This window comes from Pelodiscus sinensis, chromosome 14 (genome assembly GCF_052426305.1).
Source record: "Pelodiscus sinensis isolate ZL-2025 chromosome 14, ASM5242630v1, whole genome shotgun sequence".
Classification (NCBI taxonomy): domain Eukaryota; kingdom Metazoa; phylum Chordata; order Testudines; family Trionychidae; genus Pelodiscus; species Pelodiscus sinensis.
In genome coordinates, this window is record NC_143065.1 from 46193259 (window position 1) to 46216094 (window position 22836).

Here is a 22836-nt window from a genome sequence, read left to right on the forward strand (position 1 = left end):
GCTCTTTTTCCAAATGTCCAATTATCAATATAGAGAATAACTGGGAAGTTAGTTAGATTCTGACTATTTGTCACTGCAATAAATAAGGCCCATTTTACTAGTCTGTCAGATCTTAAAAAAATATGTAGTTTCATGTCACTTACTTTAAAATTAGCCATGGCCATTTGATTGTCAGAAGAGCTGAGAATGATTTTGCATTCAGTTTAATAACTCTCCTAAAGTTAGTTTAAGTTGTGAATGCCAACCACAGGAGAACAAAGGCTAGATTTTTTACATGGGTATATACTGTCTTATGCAACATAGCAAAATTAACTTTTAGTGTAGTGTTCCTACCTCAGTCTGTAGTAAATGGTGTTTTCTATGCAGTGAGTGATAGTCTTAAACTAAACATTTTTCTTCCTAGATTAAAGATGCAGTATTCCATTGTTTTAATTGCTAATACTAGTTGTTTGTCATAACAATGCATTATCATCCAGTGACAGGTGTGGCTCCAACATGTTCCACATTAAATTGTCATTTTTCAAAAACCACAGAGATGAAATATTGACCTTGACGAACTTTTGCATCAATCTGTTTTTAGAATAGTGATAAATACCATCCTTTGTTTAACCTTTTGCAGCTTTTACCTGGCATTTTATCCTAAAATTAATTAGTAGTTTTTTAAATCTTATTTTTTTTCCCGTTTGTGCCATGATATGTTTCATGTTTTGCTGTTAGTTTTATCTGTCATTTGTATAAAAAGTCGTTTCCATAGTTCTTATATCAGAGGAAGCAAAACTCTTAATAAAGAATAGTGTACTGCATCTTTAAGCAGTAGAGGGTAAAAATACCAGAAAATGTGAATTTCTTAGTTTTCATAGAAGTTAACCTTTCATGTGCCAAACACTGTAAGTTACATTTTTTCCTCCAAAACAATGTACCTTTTTCTACATATTCAATATGTAGTTAGCATAAAATCATTGGTGCCATGAAAAGTATTTTTAAATTTAAATAAATATTTAAGTATCATGAAAACCCAGAGTTGGCATGTATTTTTTTAAAAAAAATCACTCATTTGACTGGTGATAATATTTTACAGCTTCAACAGCAGTTTTATTTGATCAATAACTTCAGAAATTAGTCCTTAAACATAATGGTCCAAATTCTGCACCCTTTAACTTACACAAACTTCCCATCAGAAAAAAAAAATCAATGCAGATTCTGGCTTTTTAAGCAGAGAAATTCCCAAATTACACCCACTCTCCAAACTCCGTAAGCCTAATGTGTGCATTCTCTCTCTGTATCGCTATAGGTATTTGCATGGCTTAACAATTGTGCCTTCATCCTTACTGACTTACCTTGTTTTCTAAAAAGCCATCCTTCAAAACATGTCGCTGTACCCAAGAGGTTGTGCATTCTCAGCAAGTCCTGCTCCCACGATGAAACTGACACCATAGAGCAAGATGAATCTAGCACGTCAGAAAGACAGACTCACCTCCCACCTTCCCATCCCTCTCCCTGCTCTGCTGAGCACAGTGCCAGCCATGGCTAACTTACCACAATTACACTCATTACACACCGTTTACATGCAGAGTGTGAATATCAAATACATTTTGAAGACAGCAGGAGTGACAACAGCTCACAGATCCATCTTCAAGAGTGAAAGCCAAGCCAGGCTGGCAATTGAAGGCAGAGAGTGGTACAATTTTTTGGCAGTAGTCATCATGTAGCAGAGTGGTGAGATGAAAAGTGCATTAAAGTGATCTCATTTCAGCCGACTCTTGTCCAAGAAGACCAGAAGTGCCTCAGAGTTGAGCAATGACCGTCTGAATGCAGGCAAGCTTAATGACCTTTTTGTACCATACTGTAGCTTTAATGTTTCCAAGTGCATTAGGTACAAGTGTAGCCCATCTGCTAGGTGGCGTAGGCAGAGACAGGGGACAGGTTTGGAATCTAAGGGCACCTGCTTTTTACAGGACAGGACCAGCTCAACATCCCCCAGTAATGCAAGAAAAGCAACCTCCAGCCTGGGCACTGCCGGGAGGTAACACTTTCCCACTCGCAAACACTGAGTCTGTATGAAAAAGAGCTTTTATTGAAGAAGAAAGTAGCATTAACTTGGGGCGCTCATGCCACAATGACCTGAAAGACGTTAAACACCCACAATGATCTGAAAGACGTTAAACACCCACCTTACAATATCTTGGGTGGTGTCCATGTTCCTCGATTCTCACCTTGTCCTGTTGAAAATCCAAGGGATGAAGGTCTCTAACATGCCACTGGCCTTTGTCCAGCCTCTGGTCCCCACTTGTGCTCTGGGACCACTTCTGACCTTCGAGGAGTGCGTTGGGGATGGTGTTCACCTCCTGTCTGAGGGAGAGGGCTGGCGGTGTGCTAGTATTTCTGCTGCCAACACCAGCACCATTTGGCACTGCCTCTGCTCCCAGTGCTGGCGTGAGACGCAGCATGAGAGCAGCAGCTCTGGGATTTCAGCTCGTTAGTGATTCCGCAGCATAGCCAGGAACCTCTGCTGCTGCCTGTTCTACACCAGGGTGAACCTCCAGCACCTGACTGCTACAGATTTAATATTCATAACTTTTTTTTTTTTAAAAGAAAGACTATACAGAATGTTTCCAAATAATGTGCAAGTTAAAGCCTTTTAATGTATATCTTTGACCTGAGAAACACACAACACTGAACATACTTTATGTAGGAAAAACTTCAGCAATCTTTAAAAACATGGAGACGGCCACTGGAGTTGCCACCAACTAGGATATTCTTTGTAGGGTGCACAGCGTTGATGGAACAAACCGAGCCGAGGTAATCTTCATTATAAAAAGAGTGCAACAGTTTACCAGTAGCCTGGAAGATTTCTATTTGCCGTGGGCGTGCCATGCTGCCAACCACAAAACAGTCTTCCTGTTTAGGGTCCCACACTGCTCTGAACCTAGTTAACCAGCGGCCTGTGTTATTGTTATGTCTATTCAGAAAAATGAAAGAGAAAAGAAAAAAAAATCAAACCCTGAATTCAGTAAGCTGCCTATTTCAATTCTGCTATTTCAAGTGCTCTTGTTTAGAGCATCCATTGACCACACATCCAACCTCATCTTCTCGTCATCACCACATTCAACTAGTTTAGAGATGGCACTTTTCAGATCCATTCAACACTTCTCCCCAACAGATCATTAGTGATAGGACTCACCCCTTTCCTCTCACCAGGCTTTCTAGAGAAAGGGATGGTAACAGGATAAAAAGGAGGACTAAAGACGAGAACATAACAGCCAGACTGGGTCAGACCAAAGGTCCATCTAGCCCAGTGTCCTAACTGCCAACAGTAGCCAATGCCAGATACCTCAAAGGAAATGAACAGAACAGGTAATCCTCAAATGAGTTTCCGTCACCCATTCCCAGCTTCTGGCAAATAGAGGCGAGGGACACCATTCCTGTCCACTGATGGACCTGTCTCCCAAGAACTTATGTATTTTTTAACCCTGTTATAGTCTTGGCCTTCACAACATTCTCTGGCAAGGCGTTCCACAGGATGACTGTGCATTATGTGGAAATACTTCCTTTGGTTTGTTTTAAACCTACTGCAAGAAAAGTGTAGCAAGTGATCCTCTGACATATAAGCATCTATTACTGTAAAGGTTAAAAAAGGTCTGAGATTGTCTTTGGATACCAATCCAGGAATACACCATTAAGCCCATTTTAAAAATCCAACATTTAAATTTTTCATGCCAGTCAGGCCTAATAGCAACCTCTCTGTGACCCCAGAGGTGGCCACGACAGATTTGATGGAGGGAGTCCGGCTTTTCTTATTCCCAGAAAGGAACTGCATGCTGTAGGACTGGATGGAGTGGGGGATGAAGGAAAGGGAATAAGAAAAAGAAAAATATCTCCATTTATAAGCAGTGCCCTTTATTACCAAAATGTGTTGATTTGAGTATCCTGTTCACCCACAAAATATTTTTAGAATTACAAAATAATGTTTTAAAAGACAAAATACCAATGATACCACACCCTGAAACACAAACTTCTTAAAAATACAGGGTCAAAACAGGTTTTAATACTTCAAGTTACACAGAAAAATATGAAAAGCCTCCTCACAAATCTAGAGGACTAAACTTTGGGCTGTATCCAAGCTGGGCCTGGAGCAGGGTGGCTGGGCACCTGTAGTGGACTATAGTATAGACTACCCTGACTCTGGGTCATTTGCCTAAAGAATAGCGTTAGGGCTGCTCTCCCTAATGCAGCTGCCTACGACACCAGCAGCTCTTCTAGCAGCTGAAGAATCACTAGGTTTAGGTAAGCCCTAGACAGGGCTCCTTTTCTCAGTACAAGCTACTATGACAGCTCTGTGCCACCTGGAGGCTCCCTCCACCAACTGGTTATGCTAGTTTTACACATCACCAAGCAACCACAAAAGGGGAGATCCTTAGCAGTGCAATATGTAACTTACCTGATAGCAGTGACAACAGGAATCGCAGCTGATAAAGAGCTGGTGTCATAGACTCTGCAAAATAAACCAAATCATATCATCTACATCAACATAAACAAGACGTACCTGTAAAATACCAATATAGGGTACGTCTAGACTACATGCCTCTGTCGCCAGAGGCATGTAGATTAGGCTACCAGACATAGGAAAATGAAGCGGCAATTTAAATAATCGCAGCTTCATTTAAATTTACATTGCTGCCGCGCTGAGCCGACAAACAGCTGATCAGCTGTTTGTCGACTCAGCGCGATAGTCTGGACGCGCGGGTGTCGACATCAAAGGTATTTGTCGACCACCCAGGTAAACCTCACCCCAGGAGGCATAGCTGGATGGTCGACAAATACCTTTGATGTTGACACCCGCGCATCCAGACTATCGCGCTGAGCCGACAAACAGCTGATCAGCTGTTTGTCGGCTCAGTGCGGCAGCCATGTAAATTTAAATGAAGAGGCGATTATTTAAATCGCCGCTTCATTTTCCTATGTCTGGTAGCCTAATCTACATGCCTCTGGTGACAGAGGCATGTAGTCTAGACGTACCCATAGAGAGAGTAATGTAATCAGACAATACAAGTTTTGGAAAACGACAAGCTCTGCACTTGTAAAATCCATTTCAGGGACAGGCATTAAAATCCTGATTCCATTAACAGACATGTTCTAAAGCGAGTAAGCACTAACACAGTTCAGTTGTGGTCTGCTGTGCTGCAGCATCACAAGTGACTAAAAAGTCCAATTTTGGGGCAACAGCCTTTGCCACGGACAACACTGTAGCACAGGGCCAGAAGCTGAAGCTGGTGCATTATTACAACTTGAGGCCTGCTGTGCTTTCCTCTCTTCCCAGTGCTCTCACCCACCTCTCTTAGGGTATGACTAATGCATACGTTCTTGAAAGATTTTTTTTTTTTTTAAACACACATGCTATTTTATATAGGGCCTAAGTTTTCAGCCTAGCTTTAAGAAGACCTCTCATTTTCTGCCTACTGTTCTGTGATATAATTTAAGTTAAACATTTAAGTAACCCTATTTGTGGATGCAATCAGATGCTTAGATGGCAAGATTATTTAAATAATGATCACAAATTGACAGCATGAATAGTGAGACCCTTTTTAAAAAAATACAATCCACACTATGAATTCAGTCCTAATTATGTCTTATGCTTTATTCAACTCAAGGCAACATATAAAAATATTAGCTCTTTTTTGCAGGAAATTCAAATTCAGGATCTCAGCATTTGTAATAGCTACACATGGATTAATTAACATGTTTTTTGGAAAAGCTAGCCCTATCTGTTTCTATTTATGGTCAAAGTTGTACATTCTAAAGATAAACGAAGGTAGAAATGTAAACAAAGAAATGTTACAAAATATTACAAGAAATTCTACTTAATGTGAAGAAAAAGCAACTAAGGACTTCTCACACCCTTACCTCAACTTATCATCAGCACACGTTGTCACCACTCTGTGGCCAGTAATAGGTGAGAAATATGCAGAAGCAACACTCTTTGTGTGTCCGCTAAGAAAGAGTATGGGCTTATTTCCATTAGGTTTCAAGTACCGTGTATCATACACGCCAACATTCCTGGAAGAGAGCACAAAGCCATTTTATAACAGTTTTATTATGAAATGTAAGCTAGTTACATAACTACTATGAAGCAGTTGCATAATCTTTAAAATTTAAATTTTCCGTTTCCCTCACTTCCACACAAGTGAGGGAACAGAGAACACTAGCTGCATCTTATTAAAAAAAAACTTTACATACAATAATATTGCCCTTAAATTCTACCTGTTAATAGTACATCCTGCCCTAAACCACTCACAAGGCAAACAACAATTACAAATGTCCATGCTGTCTAAGCAATCACCAAAAGCCTTTATTTCCCCAAAGATCACCTGAAAAAGATGCTACTCAATATTTCTGAAGAGACACCATCCATGAAAATGGCAACCGCAGGAGGGTGTTCTAGTATTTTCAACCCTTTTTTCCCCAAAGCCAAAGTGCCCCCCCATAATATCCTTTTATAACTCCCAACACAAAAGTATTAGAGAAAGCCAGATTATATCAGATATTAAGTTTTTGTAGAATGTTTTCCTAAATGATCAGAAAAACCTTGCATATATTCATGTGAAAAAACTTCCCTGTCATAAATATCAATGGATGATCTCTTTCCCCAAATAGATGCCATATACAGCTGATTCCCAATACCTTCCTGTGAATCTGTGGCACAGACCTCAAAGCACACAAATCCCTGAAATACATTTTAAATGTACGTACACTGCGCCTGCAGCAATGAAATATTGTCTGTTCACAGGATGAACATGGACAGTCCTTGTAGTCTTTGAATTAACGTTTGCAGTAAGTTCAGAAGAAGTTCCTGGTGTCCGTCTGTCCACAATGGCCACATCACCATCCCACTGTCCCACCACCAATGAGGATGTATTGTCTGTCAAGAAGTCAAAGGAAGATAAGCTGTTTTCTTCACTTCTGTACACCTAAGGAAGGAAGAGGGTTTTTATGTAAGGCAATGTGTAACTGGTTAAAATAAAATCAGACTAATCAACTATTTCCATACTGATACTTCACAGCAATTGAAGCGTACAATAGAATGGAATCTGTTTTAACTACAGCTATGTCCTTTCACGCTGAACTATACTGGGAACACAAGTTAAAAAAAAGCAACAGTGATCCATTTAAGTAGCTTTTTCACACCACCAGGTGGAATACAGAAAGTCTCTCTAATAGGGTTGTTTTGGACTAAGTATGACAAATAAACATACTTTGGCCCTTTTGTTTATCGACTCCAACATAAGATCTTATCATCCCACTATTTCCACAAGCAGATGACGGACTTAGCAAGCAAATCTCAGGTGGGTACTGAAGAGGGTAGGACAGGCTGTGTGCCCACTCCAAGTAGGGCTGCCAGGTGTCCGGTATTTTCACGGGACCATCTGGTATTTTCATCGGACAGTCTGGTATTTTATGTTTTTTATCCAGCCGGAAGGCGAAAATCCCGGGTGCTTACTGGGTTCCACGGGGAACTCTCCAGCCCGGCACAGGGAGGCATGATGGCGGGCGGCCGCCAGCAGCCTGTTAGGGCCAAAAAGCCTCAGAAGCGTTTCTTAAAGGGGCCACCCTTTTTTTTTGGTTCAGTATTTTTTCAGAACCCATCTGGCAACCCTAACCCCAAGCCCAAGGATGCCCCTTGCTAGGTGTGCCAAGCAGGATCAGGCTCCATGGCATTTGAGCAGCACACTCAGAATGAGCAGGAGCCTGCGCTCGTGCCAATCTCCCGTCAGAGTGGCAATTACCCATAATTCAGGCAATGGTGCTTTGAGCAACAGTAATTTAAGATGTCTTTACTCAGGCTCTGTTTTAGTCACAGGTGTTTTCAGTACGAGAAGTCATGGACAGGCCAAGGGCAGTAAACCAAAATTCACAGCCCTGACCTGACCCACAACTTGTACTATAGACCCCCTAACTAAACCTTGGGCCAGGAGGCTGAGGGTGCTCTTGAAGAGCTGACCAGCGTGCCACAGGAACTGGGGGCTGGCCCAGGATCCCCACTGCCGCTGAGGGAGGAAGCGGGCCAGGGCACATGGCCTGGGATCTCTTACCCGACTCCGCACAGCTGCCCAGAAGCTGCCGGCATGTCTGTGCAACTCCTAGGGAGAGGAAAGGCCAGGGAGCTCCTCATGCTGCCCCAGTCACAAACTCTGGTCTGCAGCTCCCGTTGCCTGGCAATACAGCCAATGGAGCTATGGGGGCAGCGCCTAAGAGTTGCAGGGACATGCCAGCCACTTCTTAGGAGCCTCCCATGGTAAATGCCACCCCCCAGCCCAGCCCTGAACCCCTCTCACACACAATCTGCCCAGCACTGGCGAGTGCAGCTCTTGGGCAGCCATGAAGTCATCTGCAGAAGTCACTGAGATCACAGAAATTCATGGAATCTGTGACCTCCATGACAGATACGCAGCCTTATTCATTACTGCTCCCTCCAGGGGAACCTGGCCACCGGCAGGACCCTACTTGTAGAAGTTACGTGACCATGAGAAGCCAAGACCAGAACTGCCAATCCCTTCCTAGGAGCCACGAAGATAGAATGTATGTGCCACTTGGCCCCTCTGTGGAGCTCCAAGCAGTTGTTTCTGGAAAAACGGTAAGAACAATTAAACTAACAGGGGTTTTACATTGCACCATGACTGAGAATTGTAGAGCTCATCTAAAGAAAAACTGTTAAATCAGATGCTTTAAAATATACTTTAAAAAAATGAAGAGCATTTACTGGGTTAAATAAGAGACCCATGACTGCAGATGAAACTCATTTTAACAAGAAACAGGTTTCTTCACTGAGGACAAGTTAAAGAGGGTGTCCATGACAAGTTATAGGAAAGTTCTCTTAAAACACTGTAGTCAAATCAAAACAAAGGCACGTTTTCCAGATATCTAGTTGGCCAAGAGGCTTCCATTTCCCCCGTATTATGAAAAAGTTTTCTTTGGTTACTTTATGTAGCCTTATGAGGGGATAGTGGTAAACTTCCCAGCAATCTGAGGAGCTAACAAGTCATTTGTGGTATTAAGTGGTTGAATATGTATGTACAGACGGAGTCGTCGCTCGACGGATCTCATCTTCTATGATGCTGTTGGTGAGCAACTAAGCCAATCCTTGACTGGCAAATCCGATTACAGATGTCACAAAAATCCGCCATCTGTGGGTGTTGTACATTCTTTTCTGATCCTACACTTCTCTTGTAACCTCTGGATACACTAACTCTTGAAGCATTTGAGAACTTGTACAACAGTTTGCCACCAGAACAATCTGTCGTGATCTACAATTTCCAGGTCACCAGGAGATATGCTGCATGACTTCACATTGGCCTTTATGATATCCTTTAACACGTATACTGGTCCCCAATAGAGTGCTTTCCAGGAAGAATCTGGCTGTAGAAGATCATCTTCAGTATCCCTATATCATCCATCCTCATAACATGACCAATCCAGCAAAACTGTTTGCAAGCATTGCTTCCATGCCCAGGACACCAGACACTTTAAGACCTTCTTGTTAGGAATGATGTCCCATCAATTGGCATGGGCAATCTTCCTTAGGCAGTGCGTATGGAGCTGAGTTTCAAAACACAGCAAGCGATAGGTGGTCCATGACTCCGAGCCATACAGCAGGATATTCAGGACAACTGCCTGATAACTGTTACCTTCGTATGAGTGTTTGGTCAATCTTCTGAAGACTGCACTGGCTTTGGCTAGTCATGCAGATCATCGCCATCAGTGTTTATGCTTTTAAGGCATGCAATTTATCAAGAGCCTTAAGGACAGTATCAGCAGCAATGATCCCTGGAGTACTGGGCTCTTTCCGAACAGGCTGAGACATAGCCTCTGTCTTCCTGAGTCTCACAGAGAGTCCAAAACCGTGAGCAGAAGTAGTAAAATGATCAAAAAGAGCTCCTGCGCATCCTCAACTGAATGAGCCAACAATGCACAGACATCAGCACACAGCAGGTCACAGTCAGTGGAAGTGACCACTTTGGTGCAAGCCTGAAGTCTTTGGAGGTTGAAAATGCCACCATCAGTTCGGAACAGAATAGGTGTGCCCAATGCGCAATCCTTGAAAGCAACTAACAGCAAAATTGAAAAGCAGATGCTAAAAAGGAGAGGAGCAAGGACACATCCTTGCTTTGTACCATCTGATACTTGAAAAGGTGCTGATGTATAGATGCGACCCAGCATACCCTCATGAAAGGGCCAAACTATATTGATCAATTTTTCAAGACAACTGATTCGCCCAAGTACCTTCCTGAACGCTTTCTGATGACTGTATCAAACACCTTGGTCAGGTCAATGAAAATCACAGAGATCCTGATGCTGCTCTCTACATTCTCCTTTTCTCCGAAATCTTTAGCATCAAGAGATCTACTTTCACATATGAAATGATTTAAGTGAGGCTGGCTTGAGTTCCAACCTTACTCTCGCAAACCAACCATTGTACACAGCCACAGGAATTGCGACATGCACACTGGAGGGAGGGAGTGCAGGTCTGAGATCAGAGTTGCCTTCTTCTAGACAGACATGTCTAAAAAGACTTAGCAACCTCTCCCTGCCCCGGTTTGAAATCAAAGTCTCCCTTCTCCATGGCGCCTTATTCCACATTATTTGGTGCATCCTCGAGATCACTCTATGGAGGGCTTCCTCATTCTGCCACCCTGAGAACGCATCTCAAAGCTGTAGTACCTCTGCACAAGAGGGGCTGAATATACTTTATAGCTATATCTCTATGGATAGATTCATAAGGAGACTTATGCATAATGGAAGTGCATAAACATTCACCTCTTCAAAGACAGCTCTGGTAACATCCCCACATCGTACTGTTCCATCATGGCTCAGAGACAGCAGATGAGCAGGATTACATGGAGAAAAATACATGCAGCTCACTGGCTGACTATGTGGTATAAAGACATAAATTCCATCTTCAGATTTTGAGTTCTGAAAATAAAAAAAGATTCAGCACACACAATGTTAACTATCTCATTTCTATTTGTACAGTATGTACTGCTCTTTCAAGTTCTTTGTCTCAATTCTGTATCACAACTCATACGGATTTACTTTTTCCTAATCTTTTCGGAATGATTGCATGCACCAGCAAATCCATTTGTTGGATAAACTAATAGAACAAGTTTGCTTCCAGCAGCCCAAATGGCAAATTTAGCCCTATTTTAGGCTTTGAGTCAAATCTTTGGAGTCCCTGCCAATGCTAAATTACCACTGACGTTAAGGATTTCTGCCTGAGGGCACACTGAATGATTTGGCTCACAATTTGCAGTTCAACATACTACTGACAGGCCCGTGCTTTCTTTCTCCTCCTCCTCTCCATCACTGTACAAGTGGTTTAGCTACATGTGCTACAGATATTTCATGATTACAAAACCTCCTAGAGAGGAGGGGCTGCAACTTCTGCTGTAACGTACATCTGCTGTTCTACATCATCGGATTGTTTTCAATGCTACAATTGATTTACATTCAATTTGGAGTTAGAAACAAAACGGTAACTTTTCTACATCTTATCGGCTAATCATGCTGATACCACCACAGCATCCAATCAACATGTAAAATAGTGTCAAATTCTTCTTTTTTGGTTTTGGAACTAATCTTCCTTCTATGGATGTTATTCTTTGTCCCAAAACTGAGCTCCCTTCAGCAAACAGACTGATTTAGCCTAGATGATCTCTGATAAATCTGTCTAACCTGTTCTTAAAAGCCTCCAAGAATGTGGATTCTACAACCTCATTAAGTAACTTTTCCCAGTGCTTAACTATCCTTATACTGCAATTTGAAAGTTTTGTCCCAATAGCCAAACCATACTGCAAACTAAACTTGTCCTAGCCTTGAAGGATACTGAATATTAGTCACAAAAATCCAGATACAGAGAAAAGTTACATTTGATCATTTTTAGAAGGTTTTACAAATTATTCCAAGTTTTTGTGTGTGTTACAGCAATGTCCAAAGGCACCAATCAAGACCATAAGCACCTTGTGCAAGGTGCTATACAAGCATATAAAGATGTAGACTTTGCTGTTAGAATTTAAGACACAATTGTAACAAACGATACAGGAAAGGACAAGTGTAATGAAAATAGGCACCTAAGAGATCCATGATCTGGTGGCTCTTTCATGACTATAGTACATGATGACATCAGAATCTGTAATATTTTTACATCCCCGTCAGGTACAGAAGTACTATTATTGCCATTCTATAGGTGGGGAACTGAGGCACAGAGAGACTAATGGGTAAAGTCTCAGCCCCTCTGAAAAAAAAGGGGGTTTTGCCACTGACTTCAATGGAAGCAGTATTTCACCATGCATGCATTCCCCAGACTCACAAAGGGTATGTCTATGGCAAAGCATAGAACTGGACCTGGGACATCTGGCGCTAGAACTACTGGATCATGCTTCCCCTCATCGTGTAGTGACAATGGCTGGCACAACTTGATGGTTCTGAATGATGAGTCTTTTTAACCCTATACCTAGCTGGCATTATTCAGTTACCTTTGAGTGTCAATCTAGCTCACAGTAGTTGACGGATGGCTTGGAGGCATCAAGGCAGAAATGGGTCTTGAGGAGGGTAAAGAAATGAAAGGCAGTAGCTTCACACACTAAGTCAGGGAGGGTGGTTTCACGTATAAGGAACAGCACGAAAGAAAGAGCAAGCAGCCGCAGAAGAGAGAAATGGGCACTGAAGGTGAGCATCTATGGCACAATAGAGAGGATGGTGATGCAACAGAATGTGTGTATGTGTATATTTATTTACAAAGTAGTAGTAAAAGGCAAAACTGCAAAGGGTCTTAAAGATAAGACCAAGAAGCGGGAATGTAATGCATTGGAAAAGCAGGAAACTACAGTAGACATTCCAAGAGAGCTGGCACATAACAGTATAACAGCAGCTTCATTGTGAATGCACGTGAGACAGCTGACATGGGTGTCAGGGAGGGCCAGCTTCTGTTGATGAGAGACAGTGTAGCATAGACAAATGCATAACAGTGTGTGACGGCATAACAATTTTATACTAGTTGGGATGATAGGATTCCCTCACTGCCATCATCACAATTTCAGGCACATTGAAACTGTATTGCCTTCCCCCACAACACACAAAATCGTATGGTCTCCCATTTTACCCCCTTCGCACTGGAGTCTCACTTCTGGCGAACATCTATTAAACACATTTGCTAACATCATTCATTACATAGCTCCACCCCCATAAGGTTCCCAACAGAGGAATCCTAAGCACAACCCTCTCCTCCCATTAAAACCAGTAACTTCAAAGAGATATATCACAACTTACCAAATCCCAAAGACCAATCTGTCCAGACTTGTCTCCCGCTGCCACCAAGGTTCTGCTTTCAGAAGGATGGATGGCCACAGAATATATTCTATTTTTGACAACTTTTGTAACAGCATCTTCACTCAGGATCATACGACTCAGACTGGCTTTGTATCTAGGCAACATCATTAAACTGTTAGATATTCTCCCCCCAAAGTAAAAACCGACAAATAATTTGTTTATAGATTACCTTTCTATGTTACATAGATGTTTTTCAGTATCAGTAGGTTTTATCTGCATTATAAGACAGAAAAACAAAAGTACAAGTTAAAGTTGGGCACAAATTTACATGCATACAATTATTATAGGCTCAGTCTAAGTTACGGATGTTAAACATTTATTTTTGTAAATGTGTAACTGCTGAAATGTTTTAGGTTACACGTTTACACGCGTGGGGAGCAGCGGCGTCCATTAATTCCTTGCTCTGATTTGCAGGTACCATTGGAAGAGGTTCAGGTGGTAACTGAAGCTATTTAAAGGGCAGAAACAATGTTAAACAGTTGGTGCTCATGGGGCACTGGCTTTTAAGCTCCTGCCTCCCCACCACCATCGCTGCTGCCTGATGAGAGAGGCAGAAGCCCGGGAGGCAGGCAGCTCCACAGGAGCTGGTACGTGCAGGGAGCTAGCTTCCCGTGTGTATTGGCTCCACCAGCCCTTCCACCCACCACCCCTCCCCCCACCCCCGCGCTACAGGTTCTGTATCAGAGGCAGCAGTGTGTGGAGGAAAGGAGGAGGAGGAGGAGGACAGGTGGTTCCGAAGGAGCTGATGATCACGAGGAGCCGACTTTTAAGGCAGGGGAGAGCAAGTGGCTCTGCGGGAGCTGCCATGAGCAGGGAGCTGGCTTAAAAGCCCCCCAGCACCAGCTCCAGCCTCTGCCCCCCCTTGCTGCCTCTGATACAGGAGCTGTATCAGAGGCAGCAAGGGGGGGGGGCTGCACATAACTGTTAGAATTAACCGATGAGCCCAGGTTTATAGGTTAATTATGTAAACAAGTACATGCTAACATCCCTAATCTAAATGCTCAAAACATTAGTGAATGATGGGCAATACCTGACTTATCTGTGTCCATGTGTCCAGAAACGTGTCCGTTAATTCCTTGCTCTGATTTGCAGTTACCATTGGAAGAGGTCCAGGTGGCAACTGACGCTATTTAAAGGGCAGAAACTATGTTAATCATCCCTTTGCATCTTTTACAGCTTCCCAACCAGTTCAACTAACTACAACAATGAATAAGCTAGTGAATGAAAGGGAGCTAGCTAGCAATTATAGCTGCCATAAATCTGTCCTTTCAAGATATTAAATTGAGAGAAAATTGTATAAAGAGAAATTCATATCAAAATATCTTATCCTAGGAGTCAAGGGCAGGAAGTAGTAAAATGCGAGAGAGAACAGGTGGCCTCCTATACCCTTTCCTTTCCCCCCCAACTCTGAGCATTGTCTTCAGCAACTACATTGCAGAAGTTCAGCATTGTTTCTGCAGTAATACAAAAGCGACAAGGAGTCCTGTGGCACCTTATAGACTAACTGAAGTGTAGGAGCATAAGCTTTCGTGGGCAAAGACCCACTTCGTCACATCTGACGAAGTGGGTCTTTGCCCACGAAAGCTTATGCTCCTACACTTCAGTCTATAAGGTGCCACAGGACTCCTCGTCGCTTTTGCAGATACAGACTAACACGGCTCCCCTCTGATACTTGACACTCTGCAGTAATACAGAAAATCTAAATGATCGACTCATATAGGAATATAATTTTACATGTTGCTATATAACTTCCTCAAATAAGGTAGTACATGAGTCGGGAAAAAATAAATTAACAAAACTTTAGTTTCAAGATATGCTGAAAACATTAAAGAGAACAAAAATCCTTGAATTAATGCTGACAATGCTCCAAATCAATGAATTACTGAGCATACATTACATCCAACAATATTATGCAGTCAGGTGACAAAGGATTATTTCTTCAACTTAAGCCACAGAACATAGAACTAACTATTGCACACTGCACTTCTGCCACCTGATTTACCTTTCCACTGAACTTCTCTGAGCACGCTCTATTGAGATTATTTTGAACAGAATTTACTTTGTTTCTGCACAACCCTAGATCACTTTCACAGGGCCATATTCTCCTATTGCTCTTGAGAAAGTGCCTCAAAAGCCAATGGGGCATTTCATGGAACAAAGTACTACTCAACATGACCAAGGGTGAAAGACTCTGAATCATACAACTCACTGCATAAAAAACTTCAAGTATCTCCACATTATTGAGTAAAACTTATTTAGCAATTAGGGATCACTATCACAGTCAAAATCATTCAGATTCATTAAAATTAGTATATTTAAATAAAAATCTAAAACAATTTTATAAAGCTGACAAATATGCACTGTATTGTTCTCTCTCCTTCAGCATCTTACATATTCATCAGTTTCTGGTTCTGGCTGTGCTGGAATTTCTGGCAACGGAACTCCTGACGGATCTACTTTTTGCAAGCGCATAGATCTTCGACGCACTGTCTCACATTCTGTCTTTTTGGGTTTAACTCTAGAGGAATGGAAATACTCAAATGAGCAAGGTGTTCCTAGGGTAAAGGAATCCAAAACAGGTTTGGATCTTTATTTCTGGAACTCTGACCCCGATTAAAAACACCACTCGCTTTGATTCGTGCTAGAAATGCATTTTTGCTCAGAGAATCATAGAAACGTAGAGATGGATAAGACCTTTAAGAGGATGTGTAGTTCATGCTCCTGTGCTAAAGCAGAACCAAATATACATAGGCCAACCCTGACAGCTGTTTGTTTACAAAATAATTTACTTCACCCCAGCATGTCTTTAGTTGACATCGTCTAGGAATGTTTATCTTTACTACACTCTTGCTTTTCATTTATATCTACCCTCTCCAAGTTCTCCTCTCTCCCCAATTCTAGCTATTTATTGCGTGGCAAACAATTAAGATAATATAGCGCTAAAGCTGCTTCGCTTTATGTTATCTTCTCACAGAACAGTGAATGGAACAAAACCCAAAACTTTGAAATCAGGAAATGCAAACATAAGGTTGCCCGTGCAAGCTTAACTCTCACCTCTTTCAGAAATGCCTGAATACACCCTGAAAACACACGTACCTTTACTTTATTAACCCAACAGTTGCTGAAATATACAAACTGAATCGGTCTTTCAGGCTTCCATTCTACATCATAATCTTCTTTTATATCACCTTTCATACTGTATTTTATTTTCTTCTTATTCCTCCACACTGTAGCTTGTTTTCCTGTTTTTGCTTAATTATAGCTATTCCTAATGTTCCCCTTTATCCTTTTTTTTTATTTTTTTCCTCTCCAGTCCGTTTCCCTTCTTTCCATTATCAGGCTGATTTTTTCCTTCTTAGCCATCAGGTTGGATATCACACTAAATGACTTCAAGATCCCTTCCAGCCTTACATTTCTATGACTCGACAAGGACAAGATGCTCTTGAAATCTCACTGAAAAAATAATTATTACTTTCATGCTATTTTCACCGGAAAGACAGTCATACTACTATTTTTTTTAAAAGATGAAGTACAGAAATACACTAAGTGAAAATTTACCAATGGAGAAGTTACATGGATAGTTTAAGGTAATTGGTGGTCTAGATCTGAATTTAAATGTGCTGCATGTACATATACTAAAGTAAAAGTAGCAAAAATGTTGGTGTGTTTCTCAGATATGGTTATTTTACCTTTTGATTCCATGAGATTGTCTTTTGGTTGCTATTTCACGAAGTCTTGAAGCTGACTTGAAAGAAAAATGTAGAAATATAAGAAAAATAATCAGATGAACAAGTGTTTAATGGTTTTGTGAAATACAGTTATGAAAACTAATGATTATGAGGTTTTCTGTGTTCATTCTCTCTCAATTATCTGACTTATTCAGTTTACCAGTCATATCTGCCTAACTTCCAATTCTACAAACTAAAGAGTAAACCTGCAACTTGAACTGTGTTGTTTCTGTCTTTGTATTTGCAAGTTGTTACTCCCTAGCAAAAAAAATAAAATAAAAACAAATTAACTGAATTCTGGGGCATCTTGTGACACACAAGAACAGAATACTATCTATCTTGGTATTCTATGGCTGTATTCATCTTGCAGTGCTAAGGAAAACAAAATCCTAAACAAGAAACACCAGAGAAAATGATTTGGCAACTGATTTCTGTTCATACACACAAAATGAGAAATGATTATCCAAAAGTGAGTACTGCAGAAAGGGATTTGGGCTCATAGTGGACCACAAGCTAAATATGAGTCAACAGTGTGACACAGTTGCAAAAAAAGCAAACATCATTCTAGGATGCATTAGCAAGAGTGCTGTAACACACAAGAACTACTTCTTCCTCTCTACTTTGTGCTGATTAGGACGCAACTGAACTATTGTGTCCCGTTCTGAGGGCCACATTTCAGGAAAGATGTGGACAAATTGGCAAAAAGTCCAGAGAAGAGCAATAAAAGTGATTAAAGGTCTATAAACATGACCTATGAAGGAAGACTGAAAGAACTGGGTTTGTTTAGTCTAGAAAAGACAGAGGGAACATGATAACCATTTTCAAGTACCTAAAAGGTTGTTACAAGCAGGGGATGAGGGGAGAGAATTGTTTTTCTTGACCTCTAAGGATAGGATGGAAGCAATGGGCTTAAATTGCAGCAAGGGAGGTTTAGATTAGACATTAGGAAAAACCTCCTGTCAGGATGGTTAAACAATGGAGTAAGCTGCCTAGGGACACTACAGAATCTCCATCGCTGGAGATTTTTAAGAGCAGGTTAGAGAAACGCCTTTCAGAAATAGTCTCGATAACATGAGATGTGTCTGTCTCTTCACAGAATCCATAGGACTAGAAGAGATCTAGCCAACTGTTTATAAAATATACTCATCAGTTGCACATCTAGTGTAAGACTCAAAAGAAGATTGGTAGATATAAGCGCTATACTATCAGCAGTTTTACTCACAAAAATTATCATCAGTAGAGGACTTGAATTAACATACAAATGCAAAGATAAAGAACAATTTGGAAGAGAGCTGAATGCTTGTTCACTGTTTCGTTTCCTTAGACATACAGAACTCTAGAGCAGTTTGTGTGCACAGGTAGGTGTCCAATGTGCCAGATGAAATTGGGGAGGTTAAACACGTCTCATGCTAGCTCCTCAGAAACAACTAGAGGGATTTTCTCTAATCACTCTGTGCTTCTGCACCTGGGACTCAGAGCCAGCTCTGAGTGAGCAAAAGAGTGGACTTCCAAGGAAGAAAGTTACTTCTTAATGCCAAAGAGTGGACCTATGAGAAATAACAGAACAGTACACAGGAAAAGGAATATGGAAAGGAGAAAAAGAGTATCTGTGTCTGTCGATAACATTAAAAATGTCACAATCTTAACTTGTTTGGATTACTTCTTCCAATGCATAGACTGCACTTGAGTACTTTATAAATATTAATGAATGAAATCCCATTCAAATTAAAGTCCTATCAAAGAGTCTGTGTAAAGCATAATCTGATCACTGATATATCATTGCAAGTCAGCTGTGTTATGAAATTTTTATGCGTTTTTTTTAAGTGTCTGGTGTAGGACACTGTTAGAGACATATTTAATAACTAAATGAACTATGGGTGAGTTTTGGTATGGTAATTTCTATTACATTTAGAATGATTATTTTGGTCTTATTCTAGGCAGACATAATACAAACCTCAAGCAGCTTTAGAGAAGCAAAGAAATTAGCATTTTCCATAATGTTCTTCAGTCTTTTTCTTTCATAGGCTGACAGCTGTGAAGATCCATCCTGCACCAAACAAACAACAGTAATAAAGACAGTACACAAACATTTAAGACAGTACACAGAGTGCATTAAGAGGCCTGAAGTGTTGAGACAATACTTCTCTGTATAAAGTTACATGGCCTCTTTTTCTTTAAATAAAGAGACAAGATTTTAGGTTCCAAGCATCTCTTATAATAAATTTTACTTTAAGGAGTACTTGATATTTCTCCATTTCCAAACAAGTGTAAAAATATGAATTGGGAGGAATAAGAACAAAACATCACACTCACTAGACAGTACAGGTTGAATCTCCTAAATCTGGGGCTCCCTGGTCCAGCAGGATCACAGATGTTGCTGGATCAGACAACTCTAGTACCCAGACCCCGGTGGGGGCAGCCACAGAGCCCTATCCCCGGGAAGCCCCAGCCAGGCAGGACAAATAGGGCCATGGCAGCTGGGGAGCTCCATCACCGGAAAGCCCCAAACAGGGCCAGAGCCGAGCCCAACCCCTGTCCCAGCAGGGCTGGAGCAGAGCCAACCAGAGGAAGGGGCAGTGTCCTGTGAGGCCGGTGGCAGGGGAGCTCCCCTGATCCAGCAAATTCCCTCATTCAGAATAGGTCAGGTCCCAAAGGTGCTGGACCAAGGAGGTCCAACCCGTAGTACTTTAACAGAGTTCAATTAGCGTGGTCAGTCACTAGCAATTTGCATTTTGCCCTTAATACAAAAAGAAGCTGTAGAGTCCTCATTTTACTGTACTGCAGAAGCATTCTCTCTGCCCCCCATAAAGATATACAGTCACAGGAAAGAATAAAACAACACTAGCCCCAAAGACTGATATTTAAGGAATTACATTTCTTAAAAGCACACCTGCTGAACTTTGAAGAGCTAAAGAAAAATGTGAGGGAGCTAGTCAGTACACTAACTTCAGAAAACCTTTATTAATTTCATGTAGCAACAGAAGCCAAGATGATTTTGTATCAGAATAGGAGTGTTTTATACATACAGCTCAGACACACACTTAGGGAGTTTTAAAGATTGTATCAAAGTTCTTTATGGATGTTAAAATTATTCAATAATCAAATTAATATTACACTGATAAACAAGAAACGAAAACATACAACACGAGGCAATTATATACACTGAAGAGTGTACAAAAATACCAGTGTTAGACTGTCTTATAATAGCTGTCTTCACTATTGTGAAGAGAAAAATTAATTGACTCCTTTTCAGAACTAAAGGTAACTAACTTTTTCATAAGAGTGGAATTATTCAGATATACTCATAAGCCAAATACTGGCTGTAAATGGAATAAGCTGTGTGCTATTTCTTGTCACCTTACAAAATAAGGGAAACATGGTACATTCTGAAAACCATTATTTGGATTTCCAATGCACTTAGGAGCCCTCGTCATGGACTAGGAACCCATTGTGCTCAGCCCTCTACAACTACAGAACAAAAGGCAGAATTAGCTGGAAAGAGCTTGCAATCTAAGGGTAGGACTACTCTTGAGGAGAAAAATCGATGCAAAATATGGAACTCCAGCTATATAAATTGCATCGATTTCCTGGCACCACACAGAGGGAGGTCAACAGGAGAAACACTCCCCTTAACTTCCCTTACTCCTCAAGTAAGGAGTACAGTGGTTGACGTGATTGACTTCAGCGTTTAATTTTGCAAGTCTTTACTAGACTCTTTAAATCAGGGGTGGGGAACTTCAGGCCCATTCTTCTCATATGTTACCAAGTATTTTAACATTAATTATGCTAAGTAAACAGTAATATTTACCTACAACCAATAAAAACAAAACTATATATATTGGTAAGCCAAAAATCTAATCCAGAGGGCAATGTAAAAATGAATAATTCGTCTTGAATAACTATGAAAAAACATGATCTTATTTTTCTATCTTAAAAAAATGAAGTAAATCACTGCATTTCCTTAAAAACAGCAGAATTTTATTCTCTGATGTTTTCTAGGGAGCAAACAGTTCCTTATATATAAGGTCATCAGTTCTTGAAGTTTCAAAATGTGAAAATTTCAAAATGTGAAAAATGCCAAATAGGATAAATGGAGGGCTAGGCTAAGAATATATTGAAAAAGTTAAGAGGACAGTGGGGCCAAAAGACTCTCTGGTCCCCTCTACACCCCTGGAATGGGTGGAGCCTCAGGCAGAAGAGGCGGGGCTGGGACTAGCTTCCCTCAGACAGCCTCAGTGTCTCTCCCAGCATGCCATGCCTACCCCAAGCCTTTTTGATTTGCCAGGCACCAGGGAAGTTGCCCCTTTTGCTTCTCATCTCCCTTGGCAGGTGTGAAAAAGTACATAGTCACTAAAATAGTCAGTGTTTGACTTCTTACCAGATAAGAGGTATCCAAATTGCTTCCTTCATGGTCTGTGTCCCCATTGGTTTCTGAATCACGATCAACCATAACTGAGGTGTTTGTGGATGACACCATGCTACTCTGATTAGGAAGTGAAGACGTATCGGGGATTACTTCTTGTGGACTGGAAGAAGCCTTGTAGGATTCATCTCTTATTTGCAGACTTGTGAGATCATCACAGGATTTTTTGACTTTCGGTTCTCTTTCTGAAGAGCCCTCATTACTAGAAAACTTTTCCAGTAAGCGTTTCTGGGGCAGACGTTTGTTGCATTTCTCTCCTTCCGTGAATAAGGGGGTGAGAAGAACTTTCACTTGTTTTCCAAAAACTGCTCTTTTTTCAGCTTTGTCTGATACATAGCTCATGCTGGGGTTTTCTTTAGGTGTACGCTCCTACACAAATGAAGTGGGAAAAAAACCAAAGGAACACTCTGCTAGAAGGCCGCTCCTGTAACTGGTCTCCAATCAGCTGACTGCACATAACCAGCCCCGGGAACATTTTAAGAGCAGCGCCCAGGGCAGGTTTCTAGAAGTGGGGTGACTGTTAGTCTGTAGCTTTGAACCAGGGCTCACAACCTTTGGGGTTTCCGGGCACCTGGGGGGGGCTCCCGGGGACACACGAATGGCTCGGGCGGGCCCCGGTGGCGCCGTGTCGGGGACCGCTCTTTAAACCCAAGGAGCATGCGGGGCGCCAGCGGCGCTGGCCGGGCTCGGCGGGGCGCCAGCTGCTCTGCAGGGGAGACGCGTAGGCAGCCCGGCAGGGGGCAGAGCCCGCGCGGCGCCGGGACCAGGAGCGCGGCTGCTGGGGACGCCAGACGCGGCGCGCGCTCCTTGCCCCCGGGGCGGGGCCCTCACACCTGGCGCGCGCGCGCGCCCCCCCCCACCGCCCGGCGCCGCGCTCGCGAGCCCGCATCCGGCCCGCGCCCGGCGGGCTCTGCCCCCCCCCTCACAGCAGGAGCCCGGACAAGGGGGGGGGGGGAACTTGGCCCGAGGGGGTCCGGGGGGCGGGGCCCAGAGTTCCCCCCCCCCCCCCCGCGCGCGGCCGGCCCGGGCACCCACCTGCTCCCGCTGCCGGGCCAACGGCTCCTCGGCCCCGGCGCGCGGCATCGCCTCGGCAGCGCGGGAGAGCGGCGGGGCGGGGCCTCGCTTCCCGCTGAGGCAAGGGGGCGGGGCCGCTCCCCTCAGGGGGCGGGGCCGCTCGGATGCCCCGCCCCGCCCCCAGCAGCGGGGCCGCACGTGGCCCGAGGGCTGCTCGCTCGAGCCTGGGCGGGTCCGGGCGCTCCCAGGACTGGGCCCCGCCCGGGACCCCCCCAGCCGGGTTAACCGGTCATA

At 42.5% G+C, this 22836-nt stretch overlaps 1 protein-coding gene across 1 annotated transcript; it reads right to left on the reverse strand.

The window, feature by feature from the left end:
• Window positions 1-2617: 2617 nt before the first annotated feature.
• On the reverse strand, window positions 2618-22720 carry WDR76 (WD repeat domain 76). Its single transcript, XM_075896784.2, has 13 exons — window positions 22564-22720; window positions 21484-21897; window positions 19060-19152; window positions 17067-17122; window positions 15769-15895; window positions 14408-14503; window positions 13547-13590; window positions 13318-13471; window positions 10810-10965; window positions 6748-6965; window positions 5902-6054; window positions 4439-4492; window positions 2618-2959 (listed from the first exon to the last, which is right to left on the reverse strand). The coding sequence occupies exons 1-13, from the start codon at window positions 22609-22611 to the stop codon at window positions 2701-2703; spliced, it is 1872 nt and encodes a 623-aa protein (XP_075752899.2). The 5' UTR covers window positions 22612-22720; the 3' UTR covers window positions 2618-2700.
• Between the last annotated feature and the right edge of the window lie 116 nt (window positions 22721-22836).

Coding starts and splice junctions, on each gene's coding strand:
- WDR76 (XM_075896784.2), bottom strand. CDS start 22,611: ATGCCGCGCGCCGGGGCCGAGGAGCCGTTGGCCCGGCAGCGGGAGCAG. Junction 13,472..13,546: donor CATCTATGTAACATAGAAAG/GTAATCTATAAA, acceptor GATGTTGCCTAG/ATACAAAGCCAGTCTGAGTC. Junction 4,493..5,901: donor TGTGCTGATGATAAGTTGAG/GTAAGGGTGTGA, acceptor TTTATTTTGCAG/AGTCTATGACACCAGCTCTT.